General features: G+C 47.5%; 1 protein-coding gene across 3 annotated transcripts in view; it reads left to right on the plus strand.

The window, feature by feature from the left end:
- The window catches only part of LOC149318003 (neutral cholesterol ester hydrolase 1-like), a 37469-nt gene extending 20493 nt beyond the window's left edge, over positions 1–16976 (plus strand). For 2 of the 3 annotated variants that reach the window (XM_089507660.1, XM_089507653.1), the window contains exons 2-5: positions 722–950; positions 3378–3447; positions 14190–14361; positions 15462–16972. In XM_089507660.1, coding sequence (XP_089363786.1) covers positions 776–950; positions 3378–3447; positions 14190–14361; positions 15462–16079 — 1035 coding nt within the window. In that variant the 5' untranslated portion in view covers positions 722–775 and the 3' untranslated portion in view covers positions 16080–16972. Of the gene's footprint in view, positions 1–721; positions 951–3377; positions 3448–14189; positions 14362–15461 lie in introns of all 3 variants that reach the window. The other variant, XM_089507662.1, reaches the window with a different exon arrangement.
- Positions 16977–17274: the final 298 nt, after the last annotated feature.

Genomic DNA, 17274 nt, shown 5'->3' on the forward strand with positions numbered 1-17274 from the left:
TTCTCTTTCTTCCTCTCACATTCCCCCATAATTCTCACCTTATTTCAGTTGCTACAGACTGAATTTAAAGTGCAGAAGTAGTTTGTACTCAACTCAGCAAGAGGGGCAAAATCTTGTCCTTCCAAGTAGGCTCAGGCAAACGCAAACTGCTGCAGCCTCTCCTAGCTTATCTGTTCTCCCGCCCTAATAATTTTTGCCTTCTTGTCACATTCTGGCATTACCTGGCCAAACATGTCCTTATGTTCATCTGTGAAAAGTTGGAAGGTATGAAAACCTCTTGTTAGTTCTGATTAGAGTAGACCCTTTCAGTCAATGACCTATATATTGACCGATCATTCAACAATTGAATGATTAGTTCTGCTTTATTTAAGAATGACCAATAGGATACCACCTACAGAGTGATTTTTAAAAGAAAAAGACATCTAGTAAATCCAGTCTTTATCACATATAGTTATTTTGGATATATTTAAGTTGTAACTCATCTCAAGATGGGTCATGATAAAATGAAGAATAATACAGAAAATAAATACACACATCCACTACCAGTAATTTTGAACTGTGCTGTTTAACTTTTTAATTTAGAACAAGAAGAAAGGTAGAGAAATGAATGCATATTGTAATATGGCAACAACAAATTTGACCTTTACATGGACATTTCTTTTATACTTCTTTCCAGCTGTTTTACTTTTTTTCAATCCCTGCTGATGTTTTCTTCCTTTAGTGTAACCTGGCACATTTCCTGGGACTTGGCCATCATCTGAGACTTTTGAATTATATGATTGGTGTGTTTGACCAGCTGAATCCCCAGTCCTCTGAAGGAGTGAAAATAACAGATACTCAGTTTGATGGTGTCGAGGTCAGAGTGTATGAACCCTCTGAAGAAGGAGAGAAGACACTGAAGCCTAGTGTAGTCTACATCCATGGAGGAGGATGGGCGTTGGCCAGTGCAAGTATGTGATCAACAACCTTCCTTCTTTTTACTTTGTGCTTAACCATTCCTATTTTTGATGTTAGGATAAGTTATAAGAGTCCCACTAAAGCAGAATGAGTGGAGTGTAGGTCAGGGTCTACTGGTCTGTTTCTGACTGATGCACAGTAGTTTAGGAAGAATTTCTGAGCCCCAGTTGTCTAACAATAGCAATAACCAAAATTCTTTTTTCCCCTAAAGAAAACTGTTGGAACGGTATGCTTGTGGGGTGAGGATATGGGACCCAGGAATATATGTTAATTTGAAAGACATGGTGAGATTTGTTCCAATACCAGTGACAAATTCTGAAATGGTGTATATGCTTAGAGACATCCTATTTTTAGCTTGAAGCTCCTTACCACTGTTTCACACTTGAGACATTGAGGGTTCCAGTAAAAAATAAAGTTGGCCCCACAAGGCTGTAGTGTGCTCATCCCTGTGTAAAGGCTCTCATCTGCATCCCTGAGAGAGCAGTAAGAGTAAGTAGGTTATAATATAAGCAAGCTGACCTGAATATTCTACAAAGCACACCTGTCTACAGAAATGATGTGTGTATGATATCTAGGCCTTGGAAATGTTAATTTTTTTGGAATACAGCTCACAATCCCACAATGAGGAATTCTGGGATTTTCAGTCCATCAACATCTGGAGGGCCACAGAATTCTTGCCACAATCTAGTCATTGACAGATCTATAAATTTATCAAATCTTTCTTAAAATTAAGGCAACACCCTCTTCTATCTGTCCTCAATATACAGTACTACCAATCAGTTTTATTGGACCATCTTGAATTCTGGTCTTATGGCAAAAGGGGGGAAAGTTCTCCATACCATTCACAACTTTATGTCCCAGGTGTACATGAAAGAAAGAGTTCCTTTTGATGGCACAAGGAACTGTTTGATGTGGACTGTTTCTCTATTAATAAGTCGTAAGTCACCAATATATTTCTGTAAATGTTTAAAGCAAAGCAAGACAAGCTAGTGTCCTTCAGATGGGTCAAACTACAGTACCCATAAAACCTGGGCATTGACAATGGTTTCTGAGACTTCTGGAAGTCATAGTCCAAGACAGCTGTATGGGACTAATTTGCCAACCACAACTTCAAAGGATTCTGAACCTCCACTTTGCACTCTGTGTCCTGCTTTTGGGCCTCTGGTGGACAACTGATTGGAAAATGGTGGAACAGAATGCCTGACTACATGGGTCTTTGGTCTGATCCAAGATGACTCTTTTTCCTTTTTGAGGCCTTCTTGGGTTCCTCCACAGGGGAACTACCTCACTAGATCATGGCCTACACAATGCAGTGTGGAGTGCTCATGCCTAACTGTTCCAGACAGCCTTCCAGCATCCTCCATTCTGTTCCCTCATGTTTGCTTTCAGGGTTTTATTCTCCCTAGAATTCAGTGGTCACAATGTTCTCTTCTCCTGTTGCACAACACTTGTGAGCTGGTCTTTTTCCAGGGTCAGTGATATGGAAAAGCAAACAAAAACTGGCACTTCCTTGCATTAATTTCTTCACAGCCATTGGACCTGGTGCCTTTTCCCTCTTGCCCCCTGGCATAGTTGCACTGGCATATTACACCACCATAATTTTGGTCTGTGTCCACTGGACATACTCAAACCTTCTTGGACTGGTTTTGGGATTCCTTTCCTTAGGATTTATTTTGTATGTGTTTTTGTACTTTTGCAAACCTTTATGTATAAATTTTTTATTTAGTATTGTGTTTTCTCCTGATGGGGAGAAACCTTACTATTAGATATAACTAAAAGCTTGTTGATACAAAAGCGTAAAAAACAAAAAAGCAATTAGCTGTCATGTTAAAATACTCATAATTTGCAACAGTATAAAATAATTTAACAAATGTAACAATCAAGATAAAAATGCAGCCCACACAGCCCATTAAAAAACACTTCTACATACTCAGTAAGTTTCCCCATCTGTTTAAAATAAAAACAGAGCAACGAGAGGGCCAGCCTATCTCCCATGGGAGGGAATTCCACAGCTTGGGAACAGTCACCAAGAAGGCCCTTTCACCTGTCCTCACCAGATGAGCTTGTGACAATGGCAAGACCACAAGAGAGCCCTATCCCAAGGATTTCAAGACTCTGGCAAGCTCATATAGGGTTCTGCTAAGTCTATTGGTACTTCCTTCTTATGCGTGGCTCATGCCATCTTGGCTGCATAAACAACAGCATTCAAATCTCTTAGCATCAGAAATTGTGAAAACAATGTATTTCCTGTAGCCATTTTGTGAAACCATGGACGTGGTATAGCAAGTGAATTTCACTTTGATTTCACATTTGGATTAAAATGAGCCTAAGGCTCCTTGTGATACTACAAAACTAATCCTGACTACATGTATTGTCTTATTGTTTCCTTGTTTCTTATTATTATTCTTCTCTGGTTCTAGGAGGAAGCTACTACAATAATCTGTGCTCGATTATGGCTGAATCTCTGGATGCTGTCATTGTCTCAATTGAGTGAGTAGATGGTAAACAGTAGCAACTTATTGGTGTATCTTGGCTTTTCATTTTCATCATTTCAGGAGTTTTGTGTTAGGAAGATGGAAAACAAGCTCCTACCCAATAATACTATCAGTGATTTAGGATAATATCATAGTTCTGCATGAACTGATATTTTCAATTTGATATGGAAACTGAACAGCAATGGAGGAATTGTCTCCAATATGCAATATGACATTATTGCCCAATGGTCTTGTAGGCTGCATCTGCACTGCAAAAATAATCCAGTTTGACAACACTTTAACTGCAATGGCTCCATGCTATGAAATCCTGAGAAATGTAGTTTGGGGAGACATTTAGTCTTCTCCCACAGAGAGCTCTGGGGCCACAACAAACTACAGTTCCCAAAATTCCATAGCATTGAGTCCTGGCAGCTAAAGTGGCATCAAACTGGATTTTTCCCAGCAGAGAAGGAGCCGAGCCTCCTTTAAATTGGGTGGCTCCGCCCACATGACTCCTGTTAGGCAGGGAGAAAGAAAAACAAAGGCCAGGGGCCTGACCCCGCCTATCAGGGCGGAGCAACCCCTTGTGGCCTCAGTCTTCTTCCTGCCTTGCTCCTGCTAGGACGCGTTCCACAAGACTTCCTTCAACTTTATTTGCCTCTGGGACTCACCTGGCTTAACCCCTTTTTTGCTTTCTGCCTTTCCTTATTTCCTGCTTTCAAAAAAAAAATAAAAAAAAATCACTCCTTTCTTTCTCTGCTCTGTTTTCCGCTGCTTGTCTCTCCCCCCTCCCGCCCTCCTTCCCAGCCATGCCGGGAGGCAAAAAAGCCAGGGTGACCACCGAGGCGGTCTCCTCCCTGCCCAGGCCAGCCCCGGCTCTGCCGGAAGCCTGCCTCGCGGCTTCTGCGTCCCAACCGGGACACGGTGAGGAGACGCGGTCGCAGCCAGCCGAGGCCAGCCGCCTCCTGCTTGCTAGCGCCATCGGGGGCTCCCAAGCGACCCAGGCTGGGTCCGCTGAGGGAGAGCCCGCTACGGACGCCGCCGACATAGGGGAGGACGTGAGTATCCCTCCCTCGCCAGAGCCAGTCCCCACGCCCAGGAACCCCGGGGCCCAGGAGACCCTTCCCCCGGCTCAGACATCCCAGGGGGAAAAGGGCACTGTGCGTGCGGCGGCACCATCTCGGGGACCGGGCCCCTTTAATTCGTTGGGTTTCCCTCCCCTCGTCATGTGGCCTGGGCCCTTCCCCTGCCAGACCAGCGGCAGCGACGCCCCCCTCCCAGCCCCCTCTCCACAGGAGAGCACTTGGCCCAGTGCCTGGCCGGTCCCTTGGCAAGCGGACCCCAACCGCACCACCTTTCTGCCATGGGGGGGTTTGGTCGCCCCTTTCATCGGGAGCGGCCCTTTCGGCCACGTGGGCTCCTATGGCGGCGGCCATCTTGGCCATGCGGAGTCCTATGGGGGCCGCCATCTTGAACCGGAAGTGGGCCCTAACCACCCGGCGGGCGGGTCGGCACGTCCCCTGAGGCCATTACGCGGTGCTTCCTCCTCCCCCACTCCCCCTGCGAGAAGGCCAGCCACCGCAGTTCAGGGCTCTGCGGGCATTGCGCGCCCCCGGGAGGGGGCAGAGCCTGCTCCCTCCGGCTCTGGGGCCAGGTCCACCAGTGAGGGCTCTAGCGACCCTCTCACCCGCCGTACTGCCCTAGACCGTTCCCCAGCAGCCTCCCACTCCGCTGTCTCTGAACACTCCGAGGAGGATTCAGAGTCGGAGCATTCCTATCGGCCGCCCTCCAAACGCCCGAGGTTCGGGAGGGTGTCGGGCAAACGTAAGAGGGCGCCCACCCAGCTGTCCTCGGACGAGGACGCCTTAGAAGCTCTCTCGGATTCCAATCATTCTGGAACCGAGGAGGGAGAGCTTTCCCAGGATGAGGATATTGACGATAGGGATGGGCCCTCTTCTTCCCGGCTCTTCAGTGCCGAGGATTATGTCCCCCTCATCAGGAAAACTACTAAGACCCTGGGGATCTCTGTGCCCTCTGGCAAGGCTCTCACGCCCGACTCGGATCTGCCCAGAGTGGGCGAGGATCTATTCCCAGTTTCGGCCCCTTCTATTTTAGAGGTGCCTTGCCCTTATAACATCATGCAGATTATAAGGGAGGAATGGCAAAAGCCAGCTGCAGCTAGGCCCAACAGTAGCTTCACTCGTAAGCATTACATCCTGCAGCAGTCAGTCATGGACAAGCTTAAGGTCCCTTTGGTTGATGCTCCTGTGTCCGCCCTAGTCTCTTCATCAGTCTTTAGCCGCGACGGCGAGGACACCCTTAGAAGTCCGGAGGACAGGAGGGCCGAGGGAGCTCTCAAAAAAGTCCATGAGGCCTCCTACATAGCCATTAGGGCCGCCACGACAGTCTCTATGGTCAGCAGGGCTTCTCTCCAGTGGTCTAAGGACCTCCTTGACATGCTCCCTAACGCAGACACTAGAGTTAGACAGACCATAAATAAGATCATCAAGGCATGGGCCTTCACAGCTGACGCCACGCTGGACACCGTCCAACAGTGCGCGAGAGCTCAGTCCGCGGCTGTGGCAGTAAGGCGCCAATTCTGGCTTAAGAGCTGGAATGTGGACTCCAGGTCTAAACAGAACTTATCCTACACTCCCTTCTTAGGCACTAAGCTCTTCGGCGAGTCTCTTGATCCAGTCTTAGTAGAGGGAAAAGATAAAAAGAAGGCCTTGCCTTCCGCTAAAAAGAAAGACGATAGGAGGCAGTTTAGGCAGCGTTCTTCCTTTCGTTCCTTTCGACCTGACTACTCCTCCTCTAACTCCTCTTCTCAAGCCAGGGAGTCCAGACCCAGATCCTGCTGGGGAGACTCCAAATTCCCCAAACATAAGGCTTCATTCTCCCATAAGGACGGCGGAGGTCCCAAGGCTTCAAACAAAAATAAACAAGCATGACAAAATGATTCCAGTAGGGGGCAGACTTCAGGGATTCGCTCACATCTGGGAGAATTCCACCTCGGACACGTGGGTTCTCGACACCATTCGGCATGGATACAAGCTTCAGTTCCATCTAAGGCCTCACGACATGTTCGCCCCCTCTCCCAGATCCAAGGATCCCGAAAGACACCGCCTCCTACTGGAAGCCATCTCTCACCTTTTGGAGATTCGAGCCATAGAACCAGTGCCACCGGACCAAAAGGGAAAAGGCTGTTACTCCACCATTTTTCTGGTCCCAAAGAAGAACGGCTCCTGGAGATCCATTCTAAACCTAAGAGGAGTCAACCGATTCATAACCAAGAGGAGGTTCCGGATGGAAACCCTGAAGTCGATCCTGGACAGCCTCCAACCCAGAGACTTCCTTTCCTCTATAGACCTTCGGGATGCTTATTTTCACATCTTGATCCATCCGGACTCCCGACGCTTCCTACGTTTCAAATATGGCCGGCGACATTTTCAGTACAGAGCCCTCCCATTTGGGCTTGCGTCGGCCCCAAGGGTGTTCACCAAGATCATGGTGGCCCTGGTAGCCCATTGGAGGTCCCGTCGACTCCACGTTCACCCCTACTTAGACGATCTCCTGATTCGAGCCCCCTCCAGCCGGCAGGCTGCCCTCGACACGCAGATGGTCCTCAAATCCCTGGAGGACCATGGCTTCCTGGTCAACCTGAAGAAGAGCTCCATCCTCCCCAGTCAACAGATCCGTCACTTGGGCGCCAAGATCGACACTTTGGGGGGAACGGTGTGCCTGCCCTCAGATCGGATCCAGTCCATTCGCGCCTCGATCCGCAAGGTCCTGGACATTCCGTCCGCCTCGCTTCAGGCCCTGGCCCATCTCCAGGGGCTGATGATCGCAGCGATCGACTGCCTGCCCTGGGCGAGGTTCCATGCTCGTCCACTCCAGTGGCTTCTGCTCCCATACCAGAAGGACATTGCTCTCAAGAGGCCAAGAAAGATACTGATACCCAGGCGGGTGCGCCACTCGCTGACCTGGTGGACCTCACGAGCGATCGTCAGGGGGCGCCCCATTTGGACACCACACAAGGTCCAGATCACCACGGATGCCAGCCTCCGCGGTTGGGGAGCCCACTGCGGGATCCACATAGCCCAGGGAAGGTGGGACCAGTGGGAAAAGACGCAGAGCATCAACTGGCTCGAGCTTCGGGCCATCCGATTGGCGCTCCTAGCCTTCAGACACTTAGTCAAGGACCAGTCAGTCCTGATCAGAACAGACAACATAACCGCCAAAGCCCATGTCAACCGCCAAGGGGGCACAAGGTCTCGCACGCTCATGGACGAGGCTCAGTCTCTCCTAGCCTGGTCGGAGGACAATCTGGTCTCATTGGAGGCCGAACATCTTCAGGGTCTGCTCAACACCAGGGCAGATTGGCTGAGTCGGACCGACATAGACAACGGAGAGTGGAGTCTTCATCCAGATGTCTTCACAAGCGTCGTGACGGTTCTCGGAAGCCCCATAATAGATCTGTTCGCCTCCCCGGTCAATGCCAAGACACCCAGATTTGTCTCAAGGTTCAGGACAGAGGGGTCAGAGGACATCGATGCCCTGAACTGCCAATGGCCGTCGGGTCTTCTCTATGCCTTCCCACCGGTGCCTCTGATTGCAAAACTTCTATCGAAGATTCGAAGGCTCAGAGCAGAGGTCATCCTGATAGCTCCAGCCTGGCCCAGACGTCCGTGGTACTCGGAGATCCTCAGCCTGTCGACACGGAGTTTGCCACTGCCCCTGAGATCGGATTTGTTGTCCCAAGGCCAAGTCTACCACCCACAACCAGCCTGGCTTCAGCTTCACGCGTGGAGATTGAGCGGCTCATGCTGACTACCTACGGCTATTCGCCCGAAGTAATCGAATCAATCTTGGCTTCCCGGCGAGCGTCAACAATAAAGATCTACGATTACACCTTCAGAGCGTTCAGGAGATGGTGTAAGTTAAAGAAGAACGACTTCATCCACGTGACGGTTCCTACTCTTCTCCAATTCCTCCAGGATGGCTTTGACCGTGGTCTCAGGCCCAATACGGTCAAGAGGCAAGTGGCAGCTATTACATCCATCCTACCTCATGAGGAAGCAGCCCGGATATCCAATCATCCCCACATCCGCAGGCTACTAAAAGGGGTCTCTAACAGGGCGCCGCCTACTAGACACCGGTTCCCTTCCTGGGACCTTCACGTCATCCTTAAGGCTCTGACGACACACCCTTTTGAACCCATTAGGAGAGCCCCGCTCAAAATAATCACTTTTAAGACTCTGATGCTCACCGCCTTGACGTCGGCTCGCAGAGTGTCTGAGCTGGGTGCCTTGTCGGTGAGAAAAGAGCTCTGCATCATTCGGCCGGACTCGGTAGTGTTAAGGACCGACCCATCCTTTATTCCGAAGGTCAACTCTGCCTTCCATGCGGCACAGGACATCGTCCTCCCCTCCTTCTGTCCTCATCCCACCAGAGAGCTAGAAAAGATCTATCACACTTTAGACGTACGTAGGGCTATTAGGGCATACATCAGGGCCACGTCAGCCATAAGAAGGTCAGACTCTCTCTTCGTCTCTTTCCAGCCAAAGTCTGCAGGCACAAAGGTTTCCACTTCCACACTCTCCCGATGGATTAGGAACTGCATCACGCTATGCTATAGATCGCTAGAACTCGAGCCACCTGAGGGCATCCTGGCCCACTCGACGAGAAGTGCGGCGACCTCAGCGGCGCTAGTCACCAGTGCTTCCCTATCCGAGATCTGTAGAGCTGCCACATGGAAATCTCCCTCAACCTTTGTTAAACACTACAAGCTGGACCGCTTCCAGTCAGCTGAGGCAGCTTTTGGTCGCAGAGTGTTACAACAGATAGTCAAAGATTAGATATACATGCCAGCAGGCCCACCCTTAGGAGATTAAGCGGCTTTTGTAAATCCCAATTTAAAGGAGGCTCGGCTCCTTCTCTGCTGGGAAATGGAACGTTGGTACTTACCTGAGAGACGTCCCTTTCCAGCAGAGAAGGTCCGAGCATCCTTCCCACCGCTTGGGGATCGCATCCCTTCCTCTGCTGGCATGGGGCCCACCGGGGTGGCGGCTCTGATCAGCTAAGCCGGACCTGTCCAGTCTACGGGGGCCTAACCTTATCTCTTCTCTAGCTTACAGGGAGACCATAGTTTGGCTTTTTCAGCTAGTCATTGACTGAGGCCACAAGGGGTTGCTCCGCCCTGATAGGCGGGGTCAGGCCCCTGGCCTTTGTTTTTCTTTCTCCCTGCCTAACAGGAGTCATGTGGGCGGAGCCACCCAATTTAAAGGATGCTCGGACCTTCTCTGCTGGAAAGGGACGTCTCTCAGGTAAGTACCAACGTTCCAATTTCTGCAGCGCAGATGCAGCTGTAGTCATCAGACTATTGGGGGAAATTCCACATTAATTTGTTCTCAAACTTGGTTGTTCTCAAACTTTATTGTTTTCAAACTTTGGTTCTCCAGGTGTTTTGGACATCACCTGTCAGAGGCTACAGACAGGTTGGTCAGTAGCCAAGGATTCTGAGACCTGAGGTCCAGAATACCTGGAGGGACAAAGTTGGAGAACCACCACATTAAATCATCACGGGGACATCTGGTTTACGAGTACAGAATCCATGACAGAGAATGGTGCTCCCTTCTTATAGAGCAAGAGCGTGGAATTTGTGGCCTTCTGGATGTTTTTGGACTACAACTCCTATAACCCCTCACTGGTTAGGGCTGATGAGAGTTGCAGGCTGAAAACATTTGGAGGACTACTGTGGTCTTTCAGAGATCATTGGATGACAAGTCCCATAATTCCTTGCTACTGGTAGTGTTGTCTAGGGCTGATGGGCACTGGAGTACAGGAGCATCTGTAGGGTTGCACAACTCCCATCACTGTTGTAGAGCTTCCCTCTGAGGAAGTTCCCTTATTATAACAATCTGCCTGCTCTCCTCATTCTCTTTTCACCTGGGCATTGATTAATATACAGTTGGGCCCTAGATATCCATGGGTTTTACATGCATGGGTTCAACTAACCATGGCTTGAAAATATTCCTCAAAAAACATTCCAAAAAGTAAACCTTTGAGTTGTTCATCATTTTATAGAAGAGACACCATTTTACTATATCATTGCATATAATGTAACTGGAGCATCCATGGATTTTGGTATCCATGAAGGGTCCTGGAAACAGAACCCAATGGATACTGTACCTGTTTCTGTAGATTTTTTTGGAGCCCAGTTAAAAGAGTTGGTATTTATTTAATGCTGCTGCTGACTGAAGCTTTTATATTTGCTCCTGTTCCATTTCTTTCTCCTCCCTGAATAAACACTCAGGGGGGGGGGGTGTTCTTCCATGGAAAAACCAGTAAATTGTGAATCTTGCCATTACAAAGGAGAATGTTTTAGATAAAATCTGTTCCTATTTTTTTATATATAAACTCATTTGCCTTCTAACCTTTAAGTAAAAATCTTGAACATTGTGTTGAAGAATGGTATATAGAGGCTGAAAATTGAAATGAAACGAAGATGTTGTATGAACAGCAGAATGGGGCAAAAGTCGCCTTTTCTGAAGCAAAATGAAGACCAAGGTTATCATGTTAAATGTCATTACGAAAAAGCATTGAGAGTGTGTGTTGGAAATTTGTTCCCACTAACACACTCCAAAAAGAGATGGAATCATCACATTCCCATTAGTTCATTTGGCTCCATGCAGATGATGCCACCTGGTGGCTATATGTTTGAATGTTACATATAATCCTAGCCTTTCTGTTTTCTTTCCCATATCAAAAGAAAACAAATGTTGACATATGATGCACCATATTTTGTTTTTGTTGCGGTTGTTATTCACAGGTGGGGCCAATCTGTCTAAACTTCAGCATAGCATTTTTTTACAAAACACTTTCCTCCCCTACCAGCTTCCTGAATTATTATTATTATTATTAACCTTTATTTATAAAGCGCTGTAAATTTACACAGCGCTGTACATACAATCTTTTTAATTGGACGGTTCCCTGCCTTCAGGCTTACAATCTAAAAAGACACGACACAAAAGGAGTGGTGGTGGGGATGGGGCCTCTCTAGTAGGATAATACATATAAAATACATCGCAATACAGGAAATGATTCAATAAAACAGGCACCAAAAGAACATCAAATAGCAAGTGACAATTATGCAATGCCTGAGAACGCTGCCCTGAACAGGATGGTCTTCAACTCCATTTTGAAGCTGGTTAAAGAAGTGATGGCTCTTGCTCGCGGGGGAAGAAGGTTCCAGGAGTGAGGGGCAGCAAGTGAAAAGGGGCAAATCCGAGATGAGGCAGAGGAAATCCTGGGCTGAGACAGCAGACCTTGACTAGCAGAACGGAGGGCCCGAGCGGGAAGGTGAGGAGAAATAAGGTCTGATAAGTAAGGAGGGGCCAGTCCATGGAGGGCTTTAAATGTCGACAGCAGGAGCTTATACTGAATGCGGAAAGGGGAGGGAAGGCTGAGCAGAGTCTGTCATGCATGCTCAGAGTCTATGATCCCCAGCAAGCCTTTAGTTTTGAAAAACAAGTTCTTTATGTCTCTTTAGCTCACAAAATAATTGCTATCACCTGCTTCAAGCAACAAGTAGAGATTTTCTTGGGCTCACAACTTAAGCAGCTTTTTCCTAACACAGCATGGCATAGTGGTTTGAATTTGGACTATGACTCTGGAGATCAGGATTGATTCCCAGCCCAGCCATGAAACCATTAGGTGACCTTGAGCAAGTCACATGTTCTTCAGCCTTAGAAGAAGGCAATGGCAAACCTCCTCTGAACTAATGTTGCCAAGAAAACCCTATGATGGTGTCACCATAAGTCAGAACTGACTTAAAGGCACACAACAACAACAGCAGTAACCACCACCATAATATTGGACAACTCTAATTTTTCATGAACTGCATGGCCAATGGTCAAAGGTGATAGAAGTTGCATTCCAGCACCATCTGGTGACCCTAGAATGTATCTGTTGTGGTGGTTTTGTGCCTTTGTGTTGTTTCTGATGTACACTGACCCTAAGGCATGAGGTTTCCTTGGCAAGATTTGTTCAGAGGAGGTTTGCCATTGCCTTCATCTGAGGCTGAGAGATCATAGAATCATAGAGTTGGAAGAGACCGCTAGGGCCATCCAGTCCAACCCCCTGCCATGCAGGAAATCCAGATCAAAGCATCGCCGACAGATGGCCATCCAGCCTCCGTTTGAAGACCTCCAAGGAGGGAGACTCCACTACACTTCGAGGAAGTGTGTTCCACTGTCGAACAGCCCTTACTGTCAGGAAATTCCTCCTAATGTTGAGGTGGAATCTCTTTTCCTGCAGCTTGCATCCATTGCTCCGGGTCCTAGTCTCTGGAGCAGCAGAAAACAAGCTTGCTCCCTCCTCAATATGACATCCCTTCAAGTATTTAAATAGGGCTATCATATCACCTCTTAACCTTCTCTTCTCCAGGCTAAACATCCCCAGCTCCCTGAGTCGTTCCTCATAGGGCAAGGTTTCCAGACCTTTCACCATTTTAGTCGCCCTCCTTTGGACACGCACCAGTTTCTCAATGTCCTTTTTGAATTGTGGTGCCCAGAACTAGACACAATATTCCAGATGGGGTCTGACCAGAGCAGAATATAGTGGCACTATTACTTCCCTGGATCTAGATACGATACTTCTATTGATGCAGCCTAAAATCGCATTGGCCTTGTTAGCTGCCGCATCGCACTGTTGACTCATGTTCAACTTGTGGTCTACTTGGACTCCTAGATCCCTTTCACACGTAGTTTCATTCAGCCAGGTGTCCCCCATCCTATATCTGTGCATTTCATTTTTTTGCCCTAAGTGCAGTACCTTACATTTCTCCCTGTTGAAGTTCATTCTGTTAGCTCTGGCCCAGCTTTCTAGTCTATTCAGGTCATTTTGAATTTTGATCCTGTCCTCTGGAGTATTAGCTATTCCTCCTAATTTGGTGTCATCTGCAAATTTGATAAGTATTCCCCCAATTTTTTCCTCCAAGTCATTGATAAAGATGTTGAACAGTACTGGGCCAAGGACAGAGCCCTGTGGGACCCCACTGGTTACTTCTCTCCAGGATGAAAAGGTGCCATTGTTGAGCACCCTTTGGGTTCGGCCGGTCAACCAATTACAAATCCACTTAACAGTTGCCTTGTCCAGCCCACATTTTACAAGCTTGTTTGTGAGAATGTCATGGGGAACCCTGTCAAAGGCCTTACATGTCCAAGGTCACCCAGTGGGTTTCCATGTCTGAGCAGGGACTCAAACCCTCAACTCTCAAACCACTACATCATGCTAGTTCTATACTGGATCTGATTTCTCCATATTTAACTTAACTCACTGTAGCCTCCCAAAAGCAGGCACCCTCCCAAATATTTTAGAGTACAACTCCCATAGACACCAGATAGCCAAGATTGATCCTTGGGTCTTTTAAGGATCAAATCTTGAAACTGGGGACTCTGGCTTTGTGAACAACTACAGCAGCAGTGATCTTTCAGATGTTCTGCCTTTAAAAGAGCAGTCTCTACCCAAGTGTGTTTTGCAAAGGATTCTGGGCAGGATGGTCAGGGTCATATGGCTCCAAAACAGCAACAGCACTTTGGCTGAAAAGGACTGTCTCAGAGCATAGAAAGGGTTTGGTTGCTTCAGGATTTTTGTTTTGTTTTTGTTTTGTTTTTACTTTAACTTCCACTATCAATCCCTGACATTGCTGAAAAGGTGTAGTGGCTTCTCTTATGGAAACAACTCTTTTCATTCCAGATACAGACTAGTACCAGATTTCCACTTCCCTGTGCAGTTTGATGATGTTCTACGTGCTGTGAAGCACTTCATGCTTCCTGAGGTCTTGGCACACTATTCCATTGATCCCAACAGAGTTGCAATTTCTGGTGACAGTGCAGGAGGAAACTTGGCAGCTGCTGTGTGTCAAGAGGTAACTTCTGCAGGACATGCTGTGCTCATGATTGTGTGGTAGAGCACCACAAAAGGGTCCATGCTTGATCATTGGGGTCTTTCAATTAAATGGCATCAGGTAGGGACAGAGACTCTCCTCTGGCTGAGAACTTGGCTGGTTCTGTGGCTTTGTGAACCTGGAACGCCACTATCTGATTTGAAAGGATAATCTTACAGTTGATGAATGCCAACAAGGCTATACCCACACCTCGTGTTTTCTTTCTTAAGTGCACCATCTCATTTATTTAATTTAGTCAAATAAACAAGGCTTCTGCCTTTCTGTTTTTCAATGCAGCTGACCATCTTTCTACAACTTGGCATCTTCCAGATCTGTGTGGCTGAAGCTCCCATCTTCCCCAGTGGCCATGATGCCTGGGGATAATGTGATTGTAGTCCAACATGACTGGAAATTGGCAGTTTGTGGAAGGCTGCAATAGGAAAGCTGACACTCTTTAAATGTATTACTTGGTTTGCAGAAGGTATAGGTCCCATATATATTGTGGTAGGTGAGTGTTAGTATTTAACATGTTCATCCAGGGCTTGAAAAAGTTTTTGCAAGGTTTTCCGTTAACAACTTCCCAAATCTCCCAGCCAAAAAGGCCATGTTGACAGGAGGATTCTGAGAGCTGTCATCCAGAAAAGTAACTTTTCCAAGTCCTTTGTTAATCACAGTACAAGTCACCATTGGGACCAACAATTAGTAAGGAAGTACTAAGCATGAAAACATTATTCAAGAAGTTATTTACTATTTGTGAATATATTTGACTTTTGGGGCACATCCACACTACACAATTATAGTACTGTGATAAGGGTAGGATGCTTTTGGCAACAACTCTGTGAACGTATGTCTTGTTGAAAACAACAAAAGATAAGAGGCTGCAAAGCTTGGGAAGGTTCCTTTTTTGGATTACATATCCCAAGCTGGGAGAGGGGTTTTGGGATTTGTAGTCCAAAAGAAAATTTTTCAAGCTCGGGGATTGTGATGTAGAGAAAATGAAGCCAACCTCTCCTAATTTCTTTGGGTAAGTTTAGTATTGTACAATACCTGAACTGTGCTGTCTCCCTGCCTGTCTTCTATAGATGACTCAAGAGGAGAATGTCACTAACCGGTTTAAACTGCAAGCTCTCATCTATCCTGTCCTCCAGCCATTTGATTTCAACACTCCCTCATACCAACAGAATGAAGTCACACCTGTCCTTTCCCGCTTTGTCATGGTGAAGTTCTGGATTGACTATTTCAATGGGGACTATGATTTTGCCTTGTCTATGGTGATCAACAATCACACTGCCCTTGATGTGGACCATGTCAATCCCTTCCGAGAACGGTTGGATTGGACTTTCCTCCTGCCTTCAAGGTTCAGAAAGAACTACAAACCTGTAATGCCCACAACAGGAAAGGCAGAAATAATCCAAGCCATACCTGAACTGCTTGATGTCCGTGCAGCTCCATTGCTAGCTGAGCGAGAGGTCTTTCGCCTCCAGCCTAAAACTTACATCTTGACGTGTGAGATTGATGTACTGAGAGATGATGGGTTGATGTATGCCAAACGGCTGGAGAAAGCTGGGGTGGAGGTAACTGTGGATCACTTTGAAGACTGCTTTCATGGCTGCATGATCTTCACCGTTTGGCCTACCAATTTTTCTGCTGGGCATCACACTAGGGACAGCTATATCAAGTGGCTAAGTCAAAACTTATGAAATAAGAGGGCTCTTTCACCATCTGTACAAACCAGCCAACCCTAAGGGGTCTCAAAGCTATGTGTGCTCCTTTTACAATATTTTGCCATCTGTTTTAAGATCTCATGGAAGGGTGTCAGTTAAAGCCTAGCCTAGCCTGTGTGGCCCATATGTATGTCATATGACTTGCTTAGACTCTTAAATTGCTGTTTTGTCAAGAACCCATTTGTGAGCCAAAAACCTAATCTATCATGCAGGAGAAAGAGGTGAGAGACTAGGCAGTTGCAATTCAGACTCTTGAGTGGGGCAGAATGTCATTTCTGAATGTTTTTCCCCCATGTAAAAATTCACTTTAAGTGGAACATCAATATATCATCAGGAAGGAGTATGTCTAGTTTTCTATTTATAGGGTGGGTGTGGCAGTTTTGAATTATTCTGAAATGAAATGTTCTTTATCTACAGTGTCATATTGGTACAGTCCAGTATGTTGCCTCCTCCTGCTAGATTTATTGATCTAGCCTGAGTGAAATGCAAATACAGTGCCCTTTGATGTCAAATTTCAGAATGCATTTAGCATTTACATGCCTGATAGCTAATTCTACTTGACTTCAGCAAACATGCTAGCTGATAGTTGCTGGTCTGAAACATTTCATGTTCACCAGATAAGAATTGGATGATGTTACTTCTGCACAACATTGTGAGTAACTAAGGCGCATTACAGACCCCCCCTTGGGGCGGCCTGTAGGCATGCCTTTCCCTGGTGTATCGGGGCCTCAGTGGCCAGAACGGCAGCCGCTGAGGCCCCGATCCGCCGCTTTCCGGGCCGCAGGGAAGTGGCAAAAGGCCGCTTCCTCACAGCCTGGAAAGGGGTGTCCTTGGGGCTTCAAGCCCCAAGGACACCCCGCGGCGGTGGGGAGGAGGAGAAAGGGGCCGCTTGGCCCCTTTCTCCCTTGTGTAGCTGGGCGCAGCTGTCTGAAGGCTGCGCCCAGCGACGCAAACCAGGAAGGAGCTCCGTTTCGGAGCTCCTTCCTGCTCCGCGGAAAGGGCGCGTTAAGCGCCCTCGCGCGGAGCGATGGCGTCACGTCCGCTCCGCCTCGTTTGGAGGTGGTGCGTTTGTGATGCCATCACGGCGGCAGCCGTGTGGAACAGCCGCCGCCATTTTGTGTGCGCGAAGCGCGTACTAGGGTTAGGGGGGTGCGGAAGCACCGCCCCTTCC

This window comes from Sceloporus occidentalis, unplaced genomic scaffold (assembly GCF_023333645.1).
Source record: "Sceloporus occidentalis isolate IW3139 unplaced genomic scaffold, rSceOcc1.0.p SCAF_2, whole genome shotgun sequence".
Classification (NCBI taxonomy): Eukaryota; Metazoa; Chordata; class Lepidosauria; order Squamata; family Phrynosomatidae; genus Sceloporus; species Sceloporus occidentalis.